At 41.7% G+C, this 26164-nt stretch overlaps 2 protein-coding genes across 19 annotated transcripts; one reads left to right on the top strand and one right to left on the bottom strand.

Moving 5' to 3' along the window:
- Positions 1–2391: 2391 nt before the first annotated feature.
- LOC128261555 (multidrug resistance-associated protein 1) lies at positions 2392–19753 on the bottom strand. 16 transcript variants are annotated; one of them, XM_052995313.1, is made up of 13 exons: positions 18981–19743; positions 15533–15661; positions 13947–15464; positions 13677–13814; positions 13396–13542; positions 12185–12269; positions 11304–12123; positions 10827–11212; positions 8839–9059; positions 4331–4548; positions 3761–4267; positions 3310–3691; positions 2392–3236 (listed from the first exon to the last, which is right to left on the bottom strand). In XM_052995313.1, the coding sequence occupies exons 2-13, from the start codon at positions 15584–15586 to the stop codon at positions 3045–3047; spliced, it is 4668 nt and encodes a 1555-aa protein (XP_052851273.1). In that variant the 5' UTR covers positions 15587–15661; positions 18981–19743; the 3' UTR covers positions 2392–3044. The 16 variants fall into 16 exon arrangements, with proteins under 16 accessions (XP_052851273.1, XP_052851271.1, XP_052851272.1 ...); XM_052995311.1 differs by lacking the exon at positions 8839–9059 and adding an exon at positions 8447–8667; XM_052995312.1 differs by lacking the exon at positions 8839–9059 and adding an exon at positions 5666–5886.
- LOC128261558 (PIH1 domain-containing protein 1) lies at positions 16282–25640 on the top strand. Of its 3 annotated transcripts, XM_052995320.1 has the most exons (6): positions 16282–16519; positions 16589–16697; positions 20253–22716; positions 22774–22811; positions 23242–24116; positions 24264–24533. In XM_052995320.1, the coding sequence occupies exons 1-6, from the start codon at positions 16451–16453 to the stop codon at positions 24387–24389; spliced, it is 3681 nt and encodes a 1226-aa protein (XP_052851280.1). In that variant the 5' UTR covers positions 16282–16450; the 3' UTR covers positions 24390–24533. The 3 variants fall into 3 exon arrangements, with proteins under 3 accessions (XP_052851280.1, XP_052851279.1, XP_052851281.1); XM_052995319.1 differs by having other exon boundaries at positions 20253–22811; XM_052995321.1 differs by lacking the exons at positions 20253–22716; positions 22774–22811; positions 23242–24116; positions 24264–24533 and adding exons at positions 24540–25180; positions 25252–25395; positions 25464–25640 and having other exon boundaries at positions 16313–16519.
- Positions 25641–26164: the final 524 nt, after the last annotated feature.

The following is a 26164-nucleotide window of genomic DNA, read 5'->3' as shown; positions in this document are numbered from 1 at the left end:
CTTTGAAAAATTTGAGAAGGCTAAACAAATAAATTGAAGATATTAAACAATTTTGGAACTACATAAGTTATTTAAACATTAAAGTTTTGGATTATGTAAAAAAAAGTTTACAAAATTGCGCATTAAGTTGACAAATCCTTCCACTTCCACCGTGCACATGGCCTCAAGGACCTGCTATGCCTGCTGTTGCACGGCGGGTGGCCAATTTCTGGGTAGCAACATGCCATACATCAAAAATCTTTCACTCACTTTCGGCTGCCGCTGATGCGCGGGCAATAAAATATTCATTTGGCTCCTTTTCTGGGAGGCGATGCAACTTTCAAAAGGAGTTTGAGAAGGGGCGGTCCCGAGCCACGCCCTCCCATTCATGTCCTGGAATCGGGGATTGACACTCCAGCCAGGAGCCAGGGCACCCCTCATAAAAAATGTAATTTCCAAACAGTGGAAGAACAAAAAATATATGCATTGATGTGGGTGTGTGGTTCGGGGCTGGAAAATAAGAAAAACATTTGAAAATTTCAAATTGAATTTGCCGCACGCTTGAAGTTTTGGGCTCCCCAACCCGCGGCGGCGGCGTGTATGCAAAAGGCGTTGCCAAGATTACCAAGTGAAAGACCAGACGGCACACATAAAAGCCAGCAAAGGGGCTGGCTAAAAGGGGCTCTGAAACATGGCCAAAAGTGTAAGTGACATGAAAGCGGGCACACAAAGCGCACACAAAACCTTTAATAACTTTACGCTTTTTATTTTCAAGTGCACTCCGCAGGCACGCCCCCAGCCGCCCACCAAAAGGGAAAACAAAGGCCTTGCAACTTCCACTTTGAAGTTCGCATCGCCCTGCTTAATACAAACTAAAGCTTAGCCAAGGACTTTTGTTTTTTGTATTTTTTTTAGAATTTTTAGAAAACACTCCCCGCCTTTTTCTCAGACCGTTCAATCCGTAATTTATGACCTGTTTATTGTCAATAAATGCAGCCTCCAAGCAACCATTTTGTGTGTGCGGCTAAATAAAGACAAATGGAATGCCTATTTTCGGTTGGTGGCTCCCGGAAAATATCTAAAATAAATACGTATATCTCAAGGTGGATGGGTAATAAGTGGTTGAAAATTGTCCCCAAACTGTTTGGACTGCTTTTCGGGGCTTATAAATATAATTTATGGTCCGTCCATTGCCACATTAGTCAGCCTAAATTTGAGACTAAAGCTTAAAGCTTTCAAAGGCAAAACCCAAAAGTTGGAAGGATTTTAGAGCTACAACACTATTGCTTTTTGATTATATGCATCGAAAGTTAAAGACCATTCAATCCAAGCACCCTTCAGTTTATGCAGGTTTGTATCTACTTAAAATTCAGGTTTGTATCTATTTAAGATTGAGAAACAATTATTTTTCATTAAAACTTGAATCATTAAAAATATAGGTTTAAATTAACGAACAAATAAGTTGTATTTAGCTTTAAGACCATTTTTGAAAAAAAATCTCACCTAAAATATATATTCAGATACACATTTCCAAAAACATTATTTCATTGTATTTGATTTTTATAGAATAAGAACACTAATTCTTAAAATTATTTTAATGATAGTGGGTAATTGTTACACCAAGGCAAGTTTTTAAAAAAATTTAAACTGACTTCACATTCCATATCAGCAAAAAATGTCAGTCCTCTATTTCCAGCCAAAAATGTAATACGATAAAATCAGGTGCTTGTATAGAATGAGACAATGAATGAGCAATGGTAAAAATAAAAACAATTTTAACAAGTCAATCTATTTTAAACGAGCTACTCATTTGCGTACACTTGTTAATTTAGCAAAGGATAAATTTTCCAGCCAAATAAAGTATATATTCTAGACCAGCATAATAATAAATATGTAAGAATATTGGTCTGCAGTTTACAACTTTTTGCATTCTGTTACATTAAGGGTCTACCAGATAGTAATTAAAAATTGTAAAAAATCGAATTAAAAGTAGATAAGTTTTTGATTTCGGTTCCCGACCGTATAAAATGCGAGTAACATAAAATTTACTAAAAAAAAAATACTTAAAATTTCGAATTAAATTTATCTAACTCTTGCAGAGGGTATTATAAATTCAGTCGAAGTTTGCCACGCAATAAAGGAAACATTTCCGACCTTACGAATAAATACGAAAAAAAAATAAAAAAAAAGTGAAAGCTTTTTCGGAGAAATTTGTATTCCATGCTCAAACCAAAAATAACTTTCCATAGGGGAAAGCAACTCCACTAAAAGCTTAATCATAAAAAGTTGCCATGGATAGAAATCAAAATACATTTTATCACTGAAAAACAAAATGTGTGGTGTTATCTTCTTTCAATTTTTTTAAAGGATCGAAGCTTAATGTTTTTCAGTTGACAAAATGAAAACACATCATCGTGTTAATGTGATTTGTTGGGATTTCTTCATTCCCTGTGTTTATTACATTATTTAAGTATACATTTTACAAAAGTTTCAATATATTTAACTACGATGACCATTTCAATTACTGATCTTATCAGTTGAAGGCAAACAATTCTTGAGTGAGTTTAAGTATCATTTTAGTTTTTTCATGTTTGTTGATTTTAATTTTAAGTACATAAATATGTGGCATACTTCTCACTTCTGGTCTTCTTCTCTTACATCGTTTTGTTTTTGCATAGAAAACTAAGTACAATAGACAATAGAAAAATACACTTGACTATGTAAATACATATACATATTAAAAACGAACGTAGAGTAACCGACGAAGGCGCAACTGGCTTGAATAATTGGGCTTAGGCTAATGAACATTCAGTTGGTATTTGCTAATTTCTTCTGGTTATTGTTTCTTTTGCTTTGTTTGTTTGCTTTTTTTTTCTTTGTTTCTAAGTTGCTTGTCCTATCCTTGAGGTAGAGCATTTTCCGACTGCCAGTTGTCAGTGCCGAATGGCTTAAAGCTACCGCTCAATAAGTTTCTTTTCGTACATCTATATTCCTAGGGTTTTTTGTTGGGGGCACACACTCTTCCGCTTGAGTTTCGTGGAGTTTCAAGTTGACATTCGTGGATCTTAAACTAGGTTGGCGTCCTTGGCCATGCTGTAGAAGGCCGACTTGGGATTGTCCAGCAGTTCCGTGGGCGAGGCAAACTCCGTGATCTGGCCCTTGTCCAGCACGATCACCTTGTCCGAGTCCAAAATAGTGTTCAAACGATGGGCAATTGTCAGCACAGTGCACTCCTTAAACTCCGAACGGATTGTTTTCTGAAAGTGACATGCAAGTTTCAACATTATTATCGCAAACAGAAATATAGCAATATTTTCGACAGTTAGTTACCTGAATCAAATCATCAGTTTCCAGATCCACAGCTGCGGTGGCTTCGTCCAGCACCAGGACCTTGGTCTTTCGCAGCAGGGCACGAGCCAAACAAACCAGCTGCCGCTGACCCACCGACAGATTCTCGCCGCCCTCGGCAATCTCGTGGTTCAGGCCCGCTGCCAAACTCTTCACAAACGACTTCAGATGGGACAGCTCCAAGGCCTTCCAGATCTCGTCATCGGTTTTGATTTCGAAGGGATCCAGGTTGACGCGCAGCGATCCAGAGAACAGCACCGGATCCTGTGGGATGATTGTCAGGCGGGAGCGCAACATGTGCAGACCCATAGTGGCAATGTCCACGCCATCGATCGCGATTCGACCACCGGCAGCTTCAATGATTCTGAAAGGAAATCAATGTTGCTTTCGGTTAGCAATATTAATCCTCTCAACTTAAAAACAAGTTCTTTACCTGAACAAAGCCAATGTGAGACTGGATTTACCGGCTCCAGTGCGACCCACGATGCCGACCTTCTCTCCACCCCTGATGTCGAAGCTAACGCCGCGCAGCACCAGATCCAGACCTTCGCGATAGCGCACCTGGAAGTTCTGGAACTCGACGCGGCCCTCCTGCGGCCAGTTCTTGGGCTTGCTCTTGTCCTGCTCCAGCTCCCAGGCAGCTTCCTGCTTCGTCTCGCCGTACTCTTTGATGCGCTCCACGGACACGATGTTCGTCTCGATGTCGGAGGTCATGCGCACCAGCCAGTTGAGGGTTTGGGTCACCTGCAGGGCGTAGCTCACCGACAGACCCACCAGGCCGGGATTGGTTTGACCGCCCAGCACGGCAAAGAGCGAGGCGAACAGGATGATCAGATTGCCAACCATTTCAAGACGAATGGCCAGCCAACGGTTGGCGATCACAGAGGGATACTTGCACACCTGGTTCTCGTCCACCTTGGCATCGGATTCGTCAATGAAGCTAAAGTTTTGGGTTTTATGGAAGTAGATAATTGTTTTGCACAAATATACAAAATTCAAATACCGATTTCCAACGTTGTAGGCGCGAATAGTCGAGGCTCCGGTCACAGTTTCGCTGAAATGCGAGTAGATCGGGGATCGGGAGACGGATTCCAGACGCATCAACTGCCGGGAAGTGGCCACATAGAAGCGCTGGGCAAAGTAGTACAGGAAGGCGATGGGCACGATCACGGCCAGGAAAATCGGTGTGGACAGACTAATGACCACAATGGTAGCCAGAACCTAGCCAATATGAAAATAGCAATGTAAGTAAAGGCAATTCAGGGTAGGAAATTGGACCAAAAGTGCGTGGAGGTGCGGGGGTTAATAGAAAGAATATAATGAACGGAAATATGTTAATGTAATATGTCTTCTTTTTTTGGATCGAACGCTTTAACTTGATGAAAGGAAAAATTGAGGGAGAGGGAGTAATGAGAGAGAGTAATGAGGCGCCGCCAATTAATCGGGGTCTGGTTAGTTCTCTGATATGCACAAGGTTAATGTCGCTGGGGTTACTGCCGATGTGTTATTGTGTAGCAATTTGAAGACTCTTCCTGGTGCCTAGTGCTGTGAAATTACCTCGTAAGCACACCAAATGCAATCGTTCATGACCTGGCATTTTCTGGTCAACCGTTTCAACGTCTTTCGAGAATCGGGACAGTATGCGACCCACCGGCGTCGTATCGAACATGGTCATTGGTGCTTTCAGCACATTTTCGAGGAGCATCGAGTGCAGGACTTTCGCGGCATGCAAACTGCCCAGCGCCGGAGCCAAGTCCGTAAAAATTGACGTGAAACCTGCGATTGGGCAATTCAGTACGGATGGAGAATTAATTTTTCAATTCATTTAGCAGAATTCGACACTTCGAGTAGGTAAAATAGAAATGCCCAGGCAAGTCCCTAAGTGGGTTCGGGGTTGGCTTACGCTCCAAAAAAAATATTTACTGCATTTAACTTATTTTCATTTCATTTAGAAATTTTTGAGTATTTTAAATTTCTTTGTTCATATCAATAAATAAAATGTATTTTTACAGTTTTATAAAATGATTCGGATTTCAAAAATGTATTGTGTGATTTACCAGTAAATACTTTATATTTTTTGTGTACTCAGGCCAAGAGAAGAGAAGACAACCACAGGAAAAATAATCTTAAGTTAGGGATTTGGATGGGAACCAAAGTACAACATGCGCCCGGCCCGTCAAACCAACTATGTATTTACAGATTAGGGATGTGGAGAGCCGGAGAATGCCTCAAATTGCTACGGGTTGAGGGATTGGTACAGTGCAATTGATACCATAATGTTAGTCGTTATTAGTTATAAAATATGTATTTTATTGGTGGTCAGTCACAGCGAACGTACCCGAAACACTTGCGAGTTAAAGACGCGTATTAGTTCTGGCAATACAATATCCAATTTGTAAATATCGTTCGACAGACGATCGATAATTCGTGCCCGGGGCTTTATGTCGAAAAAGGCTTGCGGGGCATGCATTATGTGGCCAAATAGGTGGACAAATATTTTCCGGGTCCCGATCAGGGCACCCAAGTAAACGATAATCACACTGCCTATATAGCTAAAGACTTGGAATATCGAAGGGAATATATTCTTATAAATTCTGGACGTAAGGTTCACAAACTTTGTCATCTATTTTTGACTGACCAACAACAGCATTTAGGACAAGGGTTAGGAGACAGACTAATTTTGATGTTAATTTATGGTTTTTTTTAAGGACAAAACATTGGGGAAAAACTTATCGATTTAACGAAAATCAGTGGAATACGTTTGGATTTAAAAAAAAAAAACTAAAATTATATAACAGCCGAATGCTAGAACTGTTTAAAAGAAATACTGAATTATATTGGTTTGACCAACGGAATGTATATTAACGAGATTAAAAAAAAAAAAAATAAAACATTCTCATTTGAACTTTGGATACGAAAGATTACCTGAAAGGCCGTACTCATGACCATTCTAATATTAATTGGCATAATCAAGTCCAAGCAGTTGATATCGTTCGAACAGCGATCCAATATCCGACCCTTGGGCGTGATGTCAAAAAACTCAGAGGGACAATGCATGATGTGGTTAAAGAGTCGATGGAACACTCTGGATGAGGCATGTAAGGTGGCTGTGAAAAGGGTTATGGCGGCGCCGTAATTGCAAAGACCTAACTTGATTTAATGGGCATTAGAAATCGAACAGAGATATAAAATGAGATAAGAGATAAAGAGAGATATCAAATGTTAGAGATATGAACGAGATTTTGGGCAAAACCTTGCCACAACAAAGGTTCTGCACGTACAAACCGTAACTCTTTTAAGGCTACAAATCAAAAGTTATCAAAGTAACAACAGTAGGGGGGAGATAAAAACACTGAAAAAATTGGTGAAAATCAAATATGCAAATACCATAAAGATAAAGGTCATAAAGGAATCCATGGTGGCGGGCAACTCTTCGTCGACCACATCCATATCGCCGCTAAAACTGTTCAAGAGTCGCCCGATCGGAGTGATGTCGAAGAAGCGGCACACGGAGCCCCGGATTATGACGGCCAGCAGTTCATTATGGATGGTCTTGGCCGCATGGAAGCCGCCGAGGTATACGATTACCACCGCAAAGTACGCTAGCACACCTGGGACAATCGGAAAGGTGAAAGAGCGGAACAGGTGCGCCCACGAGCACTTGGTAAGTGACTAAGAAAAGGTTTTGATTGGATGGATTGACCGAATGAGGCGATTCCCTACATTATTCTTATTCTTTATCTATATCATATAAAACCGAAGCGTAATGGCAGCTCCCACTTATAAAGAGCACTTAAGGCTAGAGGCTCTGAGACCAGTACATCTGCAGAGTGTTTTGTTTTGTTTACCATAGCCCCTGGTTAAGGCTGGGCTTAAACTAAAATGGTTTCAGTTCCTCTTTCGGGCTGTCGCACACACATCTCGCACAAATGTCGATTGTTGATAAAATGGGCAGAGCAATAATGAACCTTAGATCAGGTAAAGTCGTGATTCGATCCAAAAGAAAAGACTAATTGAAAATGAAAGTGTTGATCAAAGGCTAAAATGTTTAGTTGCTGAAGCTGCTGAAGGGTATGTTTTATGTTTCAGTTGATTGACTATATTGTGGATGGTTTATGTGTTGCTGTTAACTTTTTGTGGGAAAAAGGTTTAAGGGTTAAGGTGAGTGTAAAGTAGGTTACAAGAATCTTGGCTTTTGTTAATATGAAATTTTTAGATTGAATAAGAGTGCATATTTCGTAGTTAGTAGATTGTAGTTTTTAAAAGGTTTCAGGCGGATCTAAGTATCTAATCTCGGACAAAGGGTGGAAGTGTAAGGGTCAATCTTTACCCCGAAGCACGTGTTCAACAACTGTGCGGCTATGCTTGGAAGCACACTGTCAATCGTATCGATATCCTTGGAGTAGCGACTCAGAATGCGACCTATTGGTGTTGTATCGAACAGTTCCATCGGCCATTTAAGGCCGGTGTTCAGCAGTCTGTTGAAAATATTCATTGAGCAGTGAAGTCCTCCGAGGGCTAAGGCCAGTCCCGACAAATATTTGGCCAGTACTGCATGTAACGTAAATTAGTTTAGGCGCTTAGTTAGCTTATCTTTTGAGGGTTACAAAAAAATCGTTCTAAAGAAAATAACTCAACTTTAACTAATCATGCTTCTATGTTTGTTGATGTAAGCCCCCCGGAGGTTAGCGATTATATTTACATATATATACACAACATAGAACGTTGGAGTTAGTGCCAAATAAAATTACTTTGCCCTGAAGTTTTACAAACGTACAACACTAGGGATAAATCAAAGGGGATTGTGCCGATTGCGAAAGGTGAGTGAGTATAGTCGGCACCGCCTGAAGAAAGGTAACTGAGAAATATTGTTTCACATTTCCGTAAGATCACTTAATTTCACCCGGAACCCTTAAGCCTTCATATGCCAGCAATTAAATTAAACGGTTTTGAGATTCAGATGTATTCAAGGACTGTAAGGTGAAGAGCGTTTCAAAGTAATAGATAAAAATAATTTAAATTAATTTATAGAAAGGTTAAACATCTTTACTACTGTTTACTTCTTTTAAGTTAAGAGTCTAAACTTTGAAAGGCCCTTGCTAATGGGATAGACATTTACCGCAAACGCCTGACTTATGACCATGCGCCAAAGCATCGGCAGGACATTGTCGATCGTGTCGACGTCCTTCGAGAAGCGGTTGACAATGCGCCCGAGGGGCGTGGTATCGAACAGCTCCATGGGCCAGCGGAAGACGAAGGTCAGAAGCTTCTCGTGCAGCTCCTTGGAGCAGTAGATGCATCCAAGGGCCAGCGTGAGCGAACAAATGAAATACGAGGTAACTGGAAAGTTAAGTTATGTTCTTTTATAACTAAATTTGATCAAAATTTAATTAAAGCGTGGACAAAACATTCTAAAAAGATTTGACAACTCACAGAGGAGAACTAACCTACTCAGCTGAGGATGGGAATTGGGGTTTTTAATTTTGTAATGTTCTTTTTTTTGGTAATTACCACAAACAATTGCATGATGCCGACCCGCAAGTTGAGTGGCAGGGTATTATCAACTGTGTCTATATCCTTGGAAAACCGATTCACAACTCGACCCAGGGGCGTGATGTCAAACATTGCCATTGTCCAACGCATGGTGCCATGAAGCAGGACGTTGTGCATATATCGAGCACTGTAAACGCAGCCCAGCGAAAGGATCAGGGTAGACAGATATCCTGTCATAACTTCGAAGAGAGCGAGGATAGGGGTAAATCAGTTAATGACCAGGTACGCAACAAAACCTCTTGCCCACCGACCATGATATTCTGCCGTGCTCTCTTTTTTCCCTTGCATTTGTATTTAAGTTATGTTGATGGATTTGAAGTATACTTTTTAAAAGAAGCTTTATAGTTCTATTAAGAATACTTTTTTGATATTACAACAACAGAAATGAATTGTTTGTTTTACAAAAAATTAAACAACATTTTTTTTTAATTAATTGGCCTTTACAGAAGCGATTCTATACTTTAAGTAGACTGCAAAATTTGTATCGTTATTAAAATCTGATAGAGACTTTAAAAAACCCTATGATTTCAATAAAAAATTAAGTAAGGCCATTTTAGCAAGCTAAATAAGCTAAAGGAATATTTTTTATAAGGTTTTTAGTTAAACAAAGGCTTAAAACATTAAAAATTGGTAAAGGTAAAATAAAGAGCACGGAAGAATGTTATAATGGGATCAATTATTATTGTTAGTATGTGGTAATGCATGATGAACCAGGCCGAACCATGATATATATAAAGAATGATCCGATTCTCCTGTTTGATTATTAAGTGCCATGCATTGATTAATATTCATAGTGGCGTTCGTTAGGGGGCGTCTGCTCCGATTTCAATCAATTACCATGTATGCCTGACCAATGACGACACGAATGTTGAATGGCAGCACATTATCGATTGTATCGATATCTTTGGAGAACCGATTGACAACCCGTCCCAGCGGCGTCGTGTCGAAGAGTTCCATCGGCCAGCGGAGATTAAAGTAGAGCAGGGTCTGATGTAATACCCGCGAGCACTCGAGGCAACCCAATGAGATGGCAAGGGATGAGAAGAAGTTCGTCGCGACTAGAATTTGCGGTGGATTTGTATCGATTTTTGGCGATTATTGGTCGATAATTTTGTTTTTGTGAGTTAGGCGGGGTCCAAAAATATTGCCAAAGTCTAATATTGTTTGTGAAACTAATCAATTTACACATTTACGCACACAGACACACATACACAAGGGGGAACCGTTAGTTAAGTTGGTTAGGTGTAGTGTTCTGATATACAATAACATCAATCACTATCGATCGATAGCCAAATCATATTTATCGATATCAGAACAATTTAGTGTACGTTGTGTAAGACTAATACTAATAGCGTTTATTAATATAGAAAGCCTTTCGTTTTTGGTTGCTAAGCGTGCAGCATTAAATAAAACTACTTAGTTTGAGGTGTTACTGCTTTTTAGCTTTGTGTGCTTTGCTTGCGAGTTTTGTGAACGTCCAAAGATTGGGCCTAAAGCTAATTAAAGCCGCCTAAAGGTAGCTGAGCAGCATGTGTTCTCTTGGCACCAAGGATAGAAACAATTAAGTAAGCCAAACATTAATGAAAACCCCAAATCAAACATAGTAGAATAAACTTAAAAAGATCGTGACAAAATGAAAGAAAGATTTTATAAAAGATGGTATTTGTTGTTTAAGTTAAATATGCAAATATTTTTTGGAATTAAGCAATTAATTTTATAATAAATTTTCCATTCTGTGACACCATCTTCTTACAGTAAATAACAAAACCAAAACACAAAAAGAAAAACTTAAAAGGCATAAAAAATAAGCAAAAACATGCAATAAAATAAAACAAAAACAACTAAAACCAACTTAATCTAACACAACAAAATGGACAAAACGAACATGAAACAAGAATAAGTTCAAATAAAAAATATCGAACTAAATCGAATTACAATGGACTTACCTTGACCGAATCCAAAGGCACCATAAACACCCAGATACATGTTCCTGAGGCCAGTGTCGTTGCCCACGTCTTGGTCGTTGGCCCACTTGGTGAGCCACAGATTCGACCCGATTTGGAATGCTTGGAAAACGAAGTTCAGTACCAGCGTGGCCACCGACAGGAAGATGCCAACGCTCTTTATATAGTGTTTGTACACGGCGAACTCCACTCCACCAGTTTGTGATTTTTCCGTTTCAATAAGCTTGCCCTCGACCTCCTGCTTCTTCTTCAGCGAAGCGGCTGAGGCCACTGAGTCGTGGGAATTCTGGCGCCTGGTCCGCCGGCGAAGACTTCCCCCTCCTCCTCCTCCGCCTCCGCCCATTAAACTGTCCGCAGAGGTAACCGAGCTAAAAAACAAATATTCAATTAATTAGTATACTTTAAATACATGTTTCTATGGAAAGTTCTATATCGATAATTTAAGCACCATTTACTCACATGGAATCGGACAAGCTTTCCGTGCGCGCCAACTTAATGGCCTTCTCGACACTGCCTAGCAACTCAGGGACATCTCCGGTGCTGGAGATTTGGCGCTTGATCTGGTTGAGCTCCTCCTCCTCTTCATTGCCATCCTGCAGATGCTGGATGATAAAGTCGGCGAAGGCACCCTTGTTCTTAACCAGCTGGTCGAATGTGCCGCTCTCGCTGATCTCGCCCATTTTCAGCACGTAGATGCTGTCGACCTGGGGCAGGAACGTGACGCCATGGGTGACCAGCACGCGTGACTTGCGGGCCAGCATGCCCTTGGGTCCAATCACCTCCTCGAAAATGTGCTTACCCACATGAGAGTCCACGGCACTCAGAGGATCGTCCAGCAAATAGAGATCGGCATCACTGTATACGGCACGGGCCAACGAAATACGCTGCTTTTGGCCACCTGATAAATTAATGCCCTTCTCACCGATTTCCGTGAGATCTCCCGCCGAAAGGATGTCGATATCGGCGCGCAGGGCACAGGCATCGATGACCTTGTTGTAGCGCTTGCGGTCGTAAGCCTTGCCGAACAGGATGTTGTCCCTCACCGTCGCATTCTGAATCCACGCCTGCTGCGGCACATAGGCCAACTTGCCCACGGTGTTGACAATGCCCGCAAGTTTCTCCATTTCGCCGAGGAAGGCCTGCACCACCGAGGACTTGCCGGAGCCCACGGTGCCCACCAGGGCCACCAGGCTGTTCTTGTGCACCTCAATGTTGATGTTGCGCAGCGTGATCTCATCGCCCCAGGAGAACTCGCCGTTCTCAATGCTCATGGGATGGGCTGCAAGTAAAATATGTATGTAAACACAAATATGTCATGCCAGGTCATTAAATGTGCTTACGTTTGGAGGAATCGTGGAGAACGCTGTTGGGATCCAGTTCCTCACTGTTCAGGAACTTATTTATACGATCCACAGAAACTTGCGTCTATTCGTTCGCACATGGAAATTGGAAAGTCGATTAGAATGGTTTGCACAATATGCGTTATTGTGGTACACAGAATATGTTAGTAAAAGGTTTTGGGAAAGGAAAAGTATGATGGGGCAGATGAGGAAAAATGTAACAACCCAAAACGGAATAAATGGGGAATATCCTCGGAGTTTGCCGAGGCTTCTATATACCCCTGCAGCACAAATAAAAGGGAGGGTCTAAAAATTTGGGATGAGATATGATTGTCCAATTAATAAAATAAATAAAACAAATTCGGGATTAGTTTTATAAGGACTATTATCGATTTAACTTATTTATTCGAGAAAGGCTTGCACCTAACTGACTACAAATCACGTATTTCTTTCTAAGCACACGGACAAATTTTCATGTCTTTACTTGACCCACAATTAAGTCCCCTGAAATTACCCTCTGCAAGGGCATATTTTAAAACACAAACAAATGGTTTCTAATGAAACTGATAGAAAGGCACCCCACCACCAAATTTACGACAAATCGGAACTGGTTTGGTTCGGACACCTTTAAATTCCTGGCGAATGAGAAAGTGAAAATTTAAATGGAAAAAATGAGTGAAAGGTATCAATGAAGGAAAGGGAAACATTGGTTAGAGGGTTATATTATGGTGTAAATTTGCTTTGGCTAAAAAAGAATTCAAATTGAGTAAATAAACATAAATCACAATCACAAAACGGCACAAAACGATCGATCACAGTGGGGCCGGCGATCAGTCTGAGTTTTATATATACTATAATCGCTCAGCCCCACTGAGATCGACAAAGTGGTAGTATTTGGTATTGCAATCGAGCGTAACTTACTTGCACCACGTTGGTGATCAGTATGGGCAACACTGTTAACGGAAACCGGAGAATGTTGAATAATGATAATGAGACAAAGGTTTTTGTGGCATCAAGCACGTTATTTTCATCGATTAGAACGTAAGTGGCGAATGTGACTAATGAAACCTAAAAGATAATACACAATATCGTTTAAGGCGTTGCTAAAATGGATGTTCTTGATCCTTGTTTCGAAGTTGATGGAAAAGAGGAGGCGGAGATGCACCATAGCCGAAGAGCTTGAAACTCCATTATCGTCGTGGGCGCCGTACCTCGGCTATGTCAACACTCAGCATGGGCAGGATGGTCAGCGGGAGTTTCATGAGGTCGAAGAGGGCGATTGAGACTAACACCTTCTCGACGCTCAGCTGATTCGCCTCGCTGGTCAACACGTAAGTGGCGAACGTGACCAAGGAAACCTTTGATTGTGCGGACACGAAGTACATATATTTGCCAGATTAGTCCAATGCTATACGTCATCATCTATCTCATCTCGGTCAGCTGTAAAGAAATCTCGGAGGACTCAGAGCCCTGCGGGGCTGGCATATCTTACCAGGAAGGGGGCGCAGGACCACAGGAACGAAGTGCCCGCGTTCAGGTAAGCGGTGGATCGCAGAGTCGCGATCTCCTTTTCACGGATGTCCAAAACTTGCTTCTCGAAACTCGGCTCCCAGGCGTACAATTTGAGGACCTATCAAGGATGGCAAGGAAATAGATTAACGAGCTGACACATGTACGAATCCTAACCTCAGTCAATTTGACATGACAAATTTATAACATTTAAGGGGTTAGGGTCATTATTCCTTGTCCCAGGATCACTCACCTTAATGCCACTCAGGACTTCGTTCATGAGCTTAACACGCTCATCCTTGTACTTCATCTGCCTGATCTGATAGGTCTTGATGCGGCTGGCAACCACTCCGTTCACGGGTATAAGGATAATCATCACAGCCAGACCGGCCAGGACAGATGGTCCCAACTGCTGCCAGAGGAAATATAGTGCTAGGCCGATCTGCAGAGGCGCCGACCAGATCATATTCAGGTAGGTAGTCAGCTCCATGAAACGCTGGGCATCCACGGCCATCAGGTTGACGATCTCGCCCACGGTCGATTCCTTTTTGGTGGAGTTTGAAATGCGCAGGGCCTTGCGGTAGATGGCGTTGATCAGAGCTGTCCTGATGCGCAGGCCCACGACGAACATGCGGTGGAAGTACTGACCCAGAATTAAGGTCTGTGCAGCGGCCAACACGAAAAGCAACACGGCGTACATGATGCCCTTCCACTCGGGCTGCGGATCCGTTTCGTGGGCCTCGACGAAGCCAATGATCAGGCTCAGGACCTGCGGCTGGGCAAATGTCAGGACATCGGTAAACAGCTTCATGAGGGAGCCAAACAGGAAAACGCCTCCGAAGGATCTGTAGATGGGCGGCATAATGCTGGCCATGCCCTTCTTGCTGCCATTCTTCTCGCCATGGGGATTCTCGAAGGTCACGTGTCCGTTGCTAAACTGCGCCTTCGGCTCCACGCGGGCCCTGCCCTTGTAGTTCTTACGCACGTTCTGGTTCCAGTGGTGGGCAAAGATGGGCATCACTTCGGAGCAGCTGTCCTGCGGCCTCAGGTCCCAGAGGTCCTTCTCCTCCAGCGGATTGCGGTAGCCCTTGAGGGCCATGCTATCGAACCACTGGTAGGTGATCCTCGAGATGAAACTGGCCGACAGCTCGGGTATCTCGTTCTCTCCCCTCTGATACTTGGTTTGCTTGGGCATGCCGTCCGCAAAGCAGTTGAGGATCAGCATGATGCAGGTGAAGGTGAATGAGACGAAGAAGCTGGCGAACTGATACTCCTCCCAGAAGAAGTTGTGCTCCGTGGTCTGTTGCGAGTCCAGGATCTTCTGGCGGTCCGCATTTAGCCGAACCTCAGTGCGGCAGCGCGGAATCGAGAGCACGGTCAGCAGGAACCAGAACAGGAATTGGCATCCCGTGGTCTGCACTCCATACTTGCGATTCAGCGGGATGAATATGAAGATCAGCAGGAAGGTGGCGAACTTGATGATGGGACCCCACACGTCCAAGTCGTACAGCGGCAGCTCGGAGTCGCCGCCCTTCTTGATCAGGGCCAGTATCAGGTCCAAGGCAGTGATCACCAGCAGACCCAGATTCACCAGGGCCTTGCTCACGTTCAGCTTGTTCCAGGGTATGTTCCTGTCCAAACTCGCCTTCAGATAGTAGAAGTCGAAGATCACGAAGCACCAGTAGAAGGCGCAGGGCGTCCAGACCAGCACCGTCTGCTCAAAGCACGGCGTGAAGTCCGGATCGTCGGTCCACCATGTCTCCGAAGCGTTCTGTTCACCGGATAAACGGAAAATATGTACTTCCTCGACCTCAGGCGCAACTAAGGATGCACACTCACCCAGAATGTGGAACCACAGAATCTGTCCATCGGCGAACTTGTGTCCTCCGCCATGGTCGCTCGTCTTCTCGGCAACCTGCTCCAAGTGCAATTGGTTTATGAATAGTGCTATATCGGGCGATGTGGTAACTGTAGTGACGAAAAGGAAGCAACGGATCTATATATTTTCTGGCCAACAGCTGTTCCTTCCCAAGCGGCAGCAACTACAACAACCGCTAATCGCGGCAGTGGAAAGAGGTGTGTCTTTACACCGGTATTTTTCGTGGTATTTTGTTTTGAAGTACAGTGGTGAATAATTGGAGGTTATGCTTAAAAATCGTTGGTATTCATAAAACTCATTTTTCAGTTATTTTGAATGAAAAAATAATTTGAATGATATAATAAAATAATATTTGCGATTTTATATGGTCAAGATGATAGTTCCTATTAAAAAAGAGAGTTGAAATGTTTTTGTTTGGTAATAATATTGTAAAACAAATTTATAAATAGTTTATAGGAATATTAGAAATTAAATTTTTGTCTATATTGTTCCTCCCAGGTCTTCAATTGTCTTCATGCATATTATAATTTCATTAGGTTAACCTTTAAATAAAAAATTGAACATCTTAAATTCTGTAACCATTTGTTTTATTTTGTATACAATTGTATAATTTTTTTCTGGTACAGCGAACATTTTCGTGAAACCCCATTGTAAACGTGACATTAACATGGCCACTCAATTTGTTTCTAGTATTTTATGGGTTTTTAGCAAATCAAAACATTCAACGGATGGTCACACTATCACAATTATTGCTCCCAAACGAGTTGACAGCTCCCGTTGAAGCAAATAAAAAATTTTGTTTTCTGCGAGTGGCAAAGCGTAAAAATAGTTTTACATTTGTTTTAAATCGTGCCTGACTGTTAATAGCGTGGTGCAAAATGGCGCGTCGCTCCAATTTCATTGAGGGCAATGACAATTTTCGCGAGCAAAACTTGCGATTCGTGCGGGTAAGAAAAACACGAAGAATGCGAATTAGAGAATTTTGAAACCACTTCAATTTGTATTAATTACTGCAGAACGAGTTTGAGGACAACATAAACCAGTTCTTCGGAGGTGCGAATCCGGGCGGAAGTGGCCAGCAGAAGCCTCCGCCGCGGGATTCGCTAATTGTTCAGCCGACCGCAGGTGAGTGGCGTCCATTGCGATAACCGGGATTTTTCAGGCCACTGATATGGCGAGCAGTAGCGCGGAGAATCCCGGAATTTCTAGCCGGCTAGGCATGACACCAGACTTTATGGTCTATGTCACTTATGATTACTGTCGCTAGTCTCTGCGAGTGCTGAACCATGTCAGCCAGATAAACATCTCACGTCGCTATCGATTGCGCTTGAGAGCGGTACAGTAAACCCGCGATAAGACAAAAAGAGAACAGGCGAACGTGGACTCGCGATATGACGGACACTGATATATATTAATAACATAATAGATCATGGCAAAAAGCAACTGAAAGAGCGATGATACCAAGATTATCTGCCCAAATTTTAACTCTCAAACGCCTAGTTTTTTTTAGAAAATCATTATTACAAGCAAAAACAAGAAATGGATAATTAAGTTTAATTAATTTAAGGCGGTTGATTCATTAAAATTCTCTAAAATATATATTTTTCTAGAATATGTAAAACTTTCCTTGCTTTTTTCCGAATCGGAAATCTATTTTTAATATAATTTTATATATATATATATATTTTTTTTTAATTTACCCTCTAGAAATGAAAATCAGTTTAAATTTATAAATATTAGCCATGAAAAATAATTTGTTTCTTAATAAAATTTTTTCCCAAATCGTTATTAATATTCATTAAAATCAATATAAAAAATGTCCATATGTTCAATGTTATTCATTTATAAGATTCAAGTGGCATGCATATGTATGTATGTATATCTCAAAGAATGCTGCTTTTGAGTGTTAAAAGGGTTGATTAGAACAGTTTGTTATCTAGTCCCTCGTAATTGTGTGGTAAGAGCCGATAAGTGTTTACATGCACAGGGTACTTCGTGGAAGGTCTCATCGCTCGCCCACTTGAAACGATGGTTTATTGCCTAACAATCATTGCCAATGACAAATATTTAACGCAAAACTAGTTTTGCCACCTCGAAGAATTAATTTACACAAAAAGAAGAAAGACCAACTCGGAGCTAATCTTGACCGGAGCCGCAAATTTTGATAGAGGCGTTGGGCTGGTCACATTTTATGGACGCCAAAAACTTGTTTGCTCGTTTACGCATGTGTTTTAAGCAAGCGGCCTTAGATAAAATTCTAGCACTGAAGGAACGGGTATTTTAAGTTCGATATAATTAATGGCGAAACCTGTTCCCGCATCGATTATATAATACAACACAACACAACAATCGGCAGACGAAAACCCCCTGCAAAAGTCATTTTCAATTGCACAAAATGAGAGTTGCTTTGTCTTAGGCAAAATTTCACTGGAACACACATAAAAAGCGCCGAGTCACGATGAGATGCTAAGCGAAACGGAACCGAGATCTCTACTCTCCAATAAAAAGTGTGTGATTTTCCTCTGCCCAAAACCAATTGAGAACTCTTCTCTTACTTGACACCTTATTTGTTTGCTTTGGATTTTTCCAGCCGGCATAAATTGTTTATGCGACAAACAATCGTGATTTATTTACAAAATGTTGACGACACTTGACAGGGCGCTGTCTATATTAAGACTAAGAGAGATAAGGAAAATTGGAAGTGCAAACTCCGTAAAAGGAGACACTTCTTTGTAGCCACAATGATTTTTATAAGCAGTTCCTTATCGGAATGAACCTTATCGGTCCCATATACTAGACTCTTCCATTGTGTTTGTCGTTACTCTAGTTATGAATTGCAGTTTATAATCCTTATATTGTGGCTTATCGCACACATGTTTGCTCCAGTTGCCGCTTCGTCTCCTTGAAAGCTCCGGAGCTCATTTTTTTTGAGTTAACTGATTATCATCGTTATGGCAGAATCTGTCGAAACTATAGAACACCATCTCTCAAGGCCTCTGACGTCAGCACAGTGGATACAGTGGAGCCCACGAGGCAACTATGTAGTTTCCATCGCTGTGTAATTTTATTTGAATGACAAACAACCTTGCGCACTCCAATTATACATTTTTTTTATCAATTAAATAACCGCTCTACAAGCATGACAAAACACTAACGGTTATTATCAAACAATTGCGATAGTGAATCACCCATTTTTGAGGAATGTTTTCGCGGGATTCTCTGGAGCTGTTCGAAAATTTCACAATATCGGGCAAATAACTATCGCACCCACAACGAAATGCAGATAAATTTCACATAGATACAAGCACACACACACGCACACGCACACTTGTTCCGCTTTGGCGGGCTTGCAGCAACAAAAACCACCATGGACAGTATCGATGCGACTGAAATGTCACTTATAATTACCTCTGCGTAGGAAAAAAGTCGCTGCGATTCAAACGGATCGGAGCGAATAGAATCGAATCGACTCGACTCAACTCGGAGCGGTTGGGATCGGTATTGGATGGAGGGCAGCAGCAGCAGCAGCAGAAGCAGAAGCAGAGCACAAAATACGACGGACAACCGGCTCGTTACGAGCTAAATGGGCAACTGAATTCGAGCCAAGCGTTGTGAACAAACTTATTTGTTTTGCCTTTCCGAGCACAAATCAAAAATGAGATAATAGCCGCTGAGCGGGAGAAACGCAGAAATCAAGAGCATTTGTATACACAATAGAAAACGTTTGACGTTGCTCTTTTTTTTTTTTGGCCCACCGATCAATTAAAACCCAGGCCAGTAAGGTTCATACATTTAGGGCCATGAGGCCATATTTGGGCAGATACTGAGCGATAGCGGCGCCGCTCTCTTCCACGCTTTTAAGTGGCATACGAACATTATGGGGCTATGGGGCTTTCCGGCTCTGGTGAAATTATTTGCAAGCGTGTAAAGCATGGCAGACATCACACTCTTAAGCATTTTGTTGTCTCAAGAGCAACGGAAGCCCCTGACTAATAACGATATCTCTACGGCAGTTTCCAATTGTGAGAATTTTATTGGATGTTTACTTGCGTATTTTCCGTGTTCTTGGTAGAAGCATGACCATTACTATTATTGTTATTTGTACATGCGCGCAAAGGTTTCTTTGCATTTTATCCGTTTGTCGAGTTTTGATTTAGTTTTTATATCTTAATGCAGTGGTCGTTTGGTTTTTGGAAATAATATGCTTAAAAATTTCTAGAAGCCAAGAGGAGTATTCAAAATTCTATAAATAAAATTGATAGCATTGCTTATCTAATCGATTTGAGTAAATATTTAATTAAAATAACAGATAATGTCATTAAATCTTCCATAGATTGGCAAAAACAGCAAAAATGAAACTTAGTCAGCAACTTGATATTGACTATTGGTAATCAAGTATTAACGCGTTTGAAATCAATTAGGTTTTATTATTTCAACCATTAAGTTCTTACAATTAATTTTATCCACATATTTATACGTGTTGATAATCGATGAATATTTGCTATAACTCGTTTAAAATATTATAAGTTTATTATTACTTAAATAATAAAATACTTTCTTGCGAGCACTGCATATTCTGACAATATTGGCAAGAATAGATTGTCGTTTAAAATTGATCTAACCCCAAACGTGTCTGCTTTTCTGAATTTCTAATTGTATGTGGTGGTACCATAAAATTAGGAAACAACGAAATGGACAACCGCCGGCAGTTTCTCCGGGAGCTGGGCGCCAGTCGGATGTTGGCCAACGCCCTGGCACAGCGCACCTTTAAGGTGCCCAACTTCAACCTGCGCCACTTCCAGCGCCAGCGGTTTCGCCTCAGCGTCGAGCTGGGCGACAGTCGTCAGGACGTGGTGGACAAGGAGGTGCTGCGGGCCATCGGGGAAGCGGTGGAGAGCCAGGACATGGCAGAGTCACGTCCACGCACTCCATCGCCGCCGAGGAACATTGATTGGCACACCATCAATCGGGATAGTTCGCCGGGGCGGATTGATCGGTCGCGTCCGAGGAATCGTCAAAGGGAGGATAACTTTCAAGGCCGGAGGGACAACAGTCGGGGATTCGCAGTCCAAAGGAATTCCGGACCCAATAATGCTCCGATTAATCGAAACCAGGATGTCAATCGCAATAATCGTAGCGTGAATACTGAGGAAGCAATCCATAGGAATTCTGGACCTATTAATGTTCCGATCAATCGCAATAATCGTAGCATGAATACAGAGGAACCTAATCGAAATGCGAATCATCAGGAATTAAACCGAAACAAAAGAAGTGATGCATTCATTCATAATAATCGTAGTACAAATCAGCCGGAATTCAATCGCAATAATCGTAGTGCGAATCCACAGGAATTTCATGGCAATCGAAATGTTAATCCAAATCGAGATGATAATCGCATTAATCGAAATGCGAATGAATTGAACAGAGATCCACAGGAATTCAATCGCTCTAATAGAAATGCGAATCCGCAGGAGATCATTCGCTCTGGTAGAAATGCAAATCCGCAGGAATATATTCGCACTAATAGAAAAGCAAGCTTGCAAGATTTTAATCGTAATAATCGTAGTTTTAACAACGATGAATTTAATCGAAATGTTACCACTGATGAAATTAATCGAAACAATGTTACTGTTGGTCCGCTGGAGTTTAATCGCAGTAATGGAAATTCGGATCAATTCAATCAAAACAATCGCGATTTGTGTCCGCAAGGACTTAATCGCTATGCGAATCCACGGCAATTTAACCGCAACCAGGAACCCAATGTCGATATTCAAAATGTTCAAGGATTTAATCGCAATACCAACATTCGTGGTGAGCAACAAAATATTAGAAATAATGCCTCGAACTTTGTCAATCCCCGGATGAACTATAATCGTGGGCCCAATATTCAGGACTTTGGCAATAATCAACAAACCAGCTTGGATCGAAATTCGATAATCAATCAACATGGCAACATAGTTGAAAACTTTCAACTGCCCAGAGATCGATTCCACTCACCTGACAACCACCCACAACAGCAGCGTTATGTGGACCAGGACATTCGTGAAGTGAACGACAACTTTGGCGGAAATCCTGAACCCCAGGCTAATCGCAATTACCAACGTATTGTTAATAACAATCAAATAACACTCTGTCGCACTGATTGGATTGACGCCAACGAACGAGATCTGGACGGTGGCAACTATATGTCCAATGAACGCAACTTTATCGAAGATCCCCGTTTCGTCGATGCAGAAAATGATGCGATCATGCACGATGATGTTTTTCATGGACATCAGCAGGATAACTTTAAAAGACCCGATGTCCGCAACCAACCCATCTCCAGAGACAATTTCAGCGATGATCGTAATTCATATGTACGCGATCGCCACATTGATGACAACAGGCGCCAGCTTGATCGCGAACCCGATCGTCACCACAACTTAAACGACGATTTCGATCAGCGGAACAACTCTTCACGTGGCGCTGACACACGACGCCTTCCCCCACGAGAAACTGCAGCATTCCGGGGCTCCAATAACCCCCGCTTTCCACCGAACCACCAGTATCAGCAGACTATTGATCGCGGATCGGGCTATGGTAATCGTTACCGCGATAACCAGCAATCTGGAGGTCTCAATCCCAACAGACCAATCGGGTCGAATATACCAAATGCTGATAGATTTGCTCAAAGAAACGCCAATTCGGTTAGTTCAAATCAAAACCGTGCAAATGCAAATCATCCCCGAACGAGTCTAGATCGAAACATGGCCAGAAACATAAATCCTAGTGGCCCAGTACACCGCAAACCAAGTCTGGAGCGCAGCCCAAGGGCAAACTTTATTCCTGGCGGTCCAAACCATCAACGATTGAGTCAAGATACAATTCAAAGATCAAATTCATTAACAGCTCAAAAGCGTAGCTCATCCAGGAATTCCGGCGGACCCAATCAAATCCGCCCAAATACATCAACAAGTCTAGATCGCAGTGCATCAAGGAATGTTAATGCTCCCAGTCAAAGCAAACCAAATCCAAACCAACTGCAAGATAGAAAACCTGGTGCTCTAAATCCAAATAATAAGAAGCCAGGCGTTCTACCAAACAATCGGGCACCGAATCAGAACAAGACCAAACAACCGGCAATCCGCACTAAGAACACCAATCCTGGTGCAACCAAACCTGGTCAGCAGCCAAGTAAGGTCAAACCACAAGCCACACAAGCAACCAAGAACAACGCGGTCATGGCAAACCCACGCGCTGGTAAGGGTCAAGTTCTTAAATTCATAGTAAAAACCAAACTTAGAACGAACCAACAAGTTGAGTTACCAACTCTTGAGTTTTAATTGGTTTAAAACTGCATATAGATGTAGTTTGGAATGCAAACCGGCTGAATAAATATATTATCTTATAATGTGATTCCCAACGGGTCTACTTTATATATTCTTCTTCAGAAAAGATTTTTCTTGGTTATTTATTGTAACAATTGCGAAAAACTCTTTCTGAATCGGATTTAACTGTCGATTTAAAATAATCAAAAGCAGGTTGGGATACCAAACTGTACAAAACTGCACCAAATAATGAAGTTGTATTTCTTTCCAATTGAAACCCTCACAACTGTTGCCCTGGTTTGCATTCCTAAATCTTTAGAATCACCTACAAAGTATATAAACAGACATATTACATTTTGCAGGGCAAAAAAGGGAAGCGGATACCGCAGGGTTGGGTGGCCAAAATGGTTCTAAAAAAGCTGACCCCAAGCGCCAGAAGGTGGACTCCAATCGGAGCTTCATTATAGCCGGAATTCGCTTGCCCTATATCAAGGACGAGAGCAAGAAGCTGCCACAAAAAGAGGAGGATTCCTATGCGGTGACCTTCTTCGAGCAAACACCCATCTACAACACAAACATATATGCCACCGACGATGGAGCGATTGTTGAAGAGGAGGATGATAGTGACATATCTGAATCTGAGTCTCTGGACTCCAATCGATCTGAGGTTCAGTCAGGGGCTAAACATCGCAACTCCAAGAAGAAATTGCGCTCCCAGTTGCGTAAGGAGTGGACAAAAATCTATAGGAATAATAACTACAAGGACTGGCACAATTGGTGGCGTGATTACAAGTGGTGTGGCAGCGAAATCAACAAGAAGCTGGAGAAGTACGGTGACCGCTCGCTGCGCCACCGCTTCGGTCCCTCGTCACCAAAGGCCAAATCCGCACAAGTAGTCAATCAGGTATTCAAACTGGGCCACATGGGTCTGGAGAAGAACACTTTCAGCCACTACCGCAACATGCGCTCCATATTCCTTCTGATGAACGAGACTTTCCTCGAGAAATTGTCCAAGAAGCAAATGGAGGAGTTGCAGGACCTGATCCGTGGCATTCCGAATCACCTATGGCTGTACAAGATACGCAGCATGCTCTACCTCTGGGAGAGGTACCATGCAACTCTAAAGAGTCCAGTCGCAAAAAATGTGCACAAGGCAAAGGACATTCAGTCGATTGCGCGGGAGTGGAAGAATCCCGTCTTCCACTGGCTGGCCAAGCAAGCCTTCGATGAGCTCAAGGTGAGAGTGAATGTTTCGAGGAACAAAAATCACCTGCTAACAATACTTAAATGCTGAAAATGTCCAGCACATTCTTGTTGTCAGGTGTTTTGATTTATTCATCTTTCCTAGGATTCAACTAACGACTTACCTTACTTCTATTTATAGGCAATCAGCGAGATCGCCTGGCCGGATCACAATAAAATCTATCCTGGCTTAAAGGATAATTTAATTGCGGACCTTCTTACCCAAATAACTTTAAACTTTATGTACAATAGATTGTATACAGAATGAAAACCAAACCAAATAAATCATGGATATACATAGCTTCTGCACAAAGGAAAACTACGCTTGAATCAGCATAGGATTGATTAGTTACATGAAGCTTTGCAGAGAATAATCTCTAATAACCTTATTCGTTTCCCCTTTCTGCCTTCTCCACAGGTCTCTGCGTGAAGAGCTTTAAGTTGAATAGCGATGAGAAGTTCTTCATCAATGTGTGCCAGGCTCCGGAAGTTCCAGCACCCCAAGATGTCACCGAAGAGGAACTGATTGCCATACTGGAATCCACAACGCCCGGTTCGTACCGGGTGCCCATGAGCATCTCGGAGCCAAGACACACAAAGGATCGTTCCGACAAAACCGTCGATGTCTGCGACATTGCCATCAATCCCAAGTTCCTGGTGAAGATGCAGAAATCGCAGTTGTTTAACAACTTCTTTCTGCAAATTGTGGCCGAGGCCATGAGTGAAAAGTACAATGTGCAGCTCAACATGGAAAAGACCATTATCCTGAACAATCGCAAGTTCATCGGCACTCTGGTGTCCCATCGAGTGCGCAACGAGGATGTTCAAAGGGCTCAGCCGTCGTCTGCAGGCCCAGCTGCTATTACCGGCCAGGATCAGGTTGTGGCACAAGACAAGACTGGCAAATTGGTTCAGGAGATCAACGAGAAGGATGCGGCGGCCATAAGAAACAGCCGCCAACTGGCAGCCGGAAATCAGGAATTGCAGTACAAACTTCGCGCTCGAGTTCGAAACGATGCCGTTGATGAAATCCACGCTGAGATTTACCTACCAAATTGTGTAAGCTTTCTTAATTGATATTTTCCAAAGATTTTACGAAAAGAAACTTATAAAATCTCTTTGCACCGCAGGTATCTTCGCAGGAGGTTAGTCTTGATGTTGGAGATGATCGTATCCTGGTGGAGTCTCCGAGGCATGGCTATGTGTTTGACAAATTTGTGAATTACCGTCTGCAGCAGGATCGTGCCCAGGCTCTATTCGATAAAACCAGCAAGGTAACACACTGCGAACTTAAACGGAGGAGCAATCTTTTATAATAAAATATTGTTCTTTGTTCTTTCAGATGCTCCAGATCCGCATCCCTGTTTTTAGTAACTGAATACATAAATATAACACAAAACTTATGTTTTCCTTTCTTATTAAATCCTTGGCAGTGTGATAATAATAAAACCAATTCAGAAGTTACCAATTTCACTGTGTTTATGTCAATGTATAATAAAAATAAATAAAAAATAAAAAACCCGAATGTTATTCCATTTTTTCTAGCAACTGATTGGCGATAATTCATGACCAAGATTCTGTGGGTTTCTAATCTCAGTTTATATATATGAAATGTAAAAATATTTTTAGCGACTTTCTATCATGAATAAAAGATTAGTTGGTGCCTGGGATTTATAACAAACAGTACAAATATATAATTTAACTTAATTTAAAAAGTTAAAAACATATCCAAACCTTCGTAAATTTTGCTGTGATCGACATGAAATTTAGACACAACATTCTTAACATAAAATAAACTCATTTAAAAAAATTAAAATATAATAATAAAAAAGCCCTGCTCCCCCTAAAAGGTTTATTTTGAACCAAATTAAAATAAACTATCTTAATTTATTAATTGAAAAATAACATTATTTAAAAACCTTCAATACGATAGCACTAACGATTATATAGCAACGTTTTAGCCCATAATTATGCCTTTATCTCAAAATCCTTATTTAACATATTTTTTACATTTTAAATCCGGTTAAAAAAAAAAACCCGTTA

The sequence above is a fragment of the Drosophila gunungcola genome, unplaced genomic scaffold (assembly GCF_025200985.1).
Source record: "Drosophila gunungcola strain Sukarami unplaced genomic scaffold, Dgunungcola_SK_2 000001F, whole genome shotgun sequence".
NCBI lineage: Eukaryota > Metazoa > Arthropoda > Insecta > Diptera > Drosophilidae > Drosophila > Drosophila gunungcola.
The sequence above is the reverse complement of the archived record's forward strand: the minus strand, read 5'-3'. Positions and strand labels throughout refer to the sequence as shown.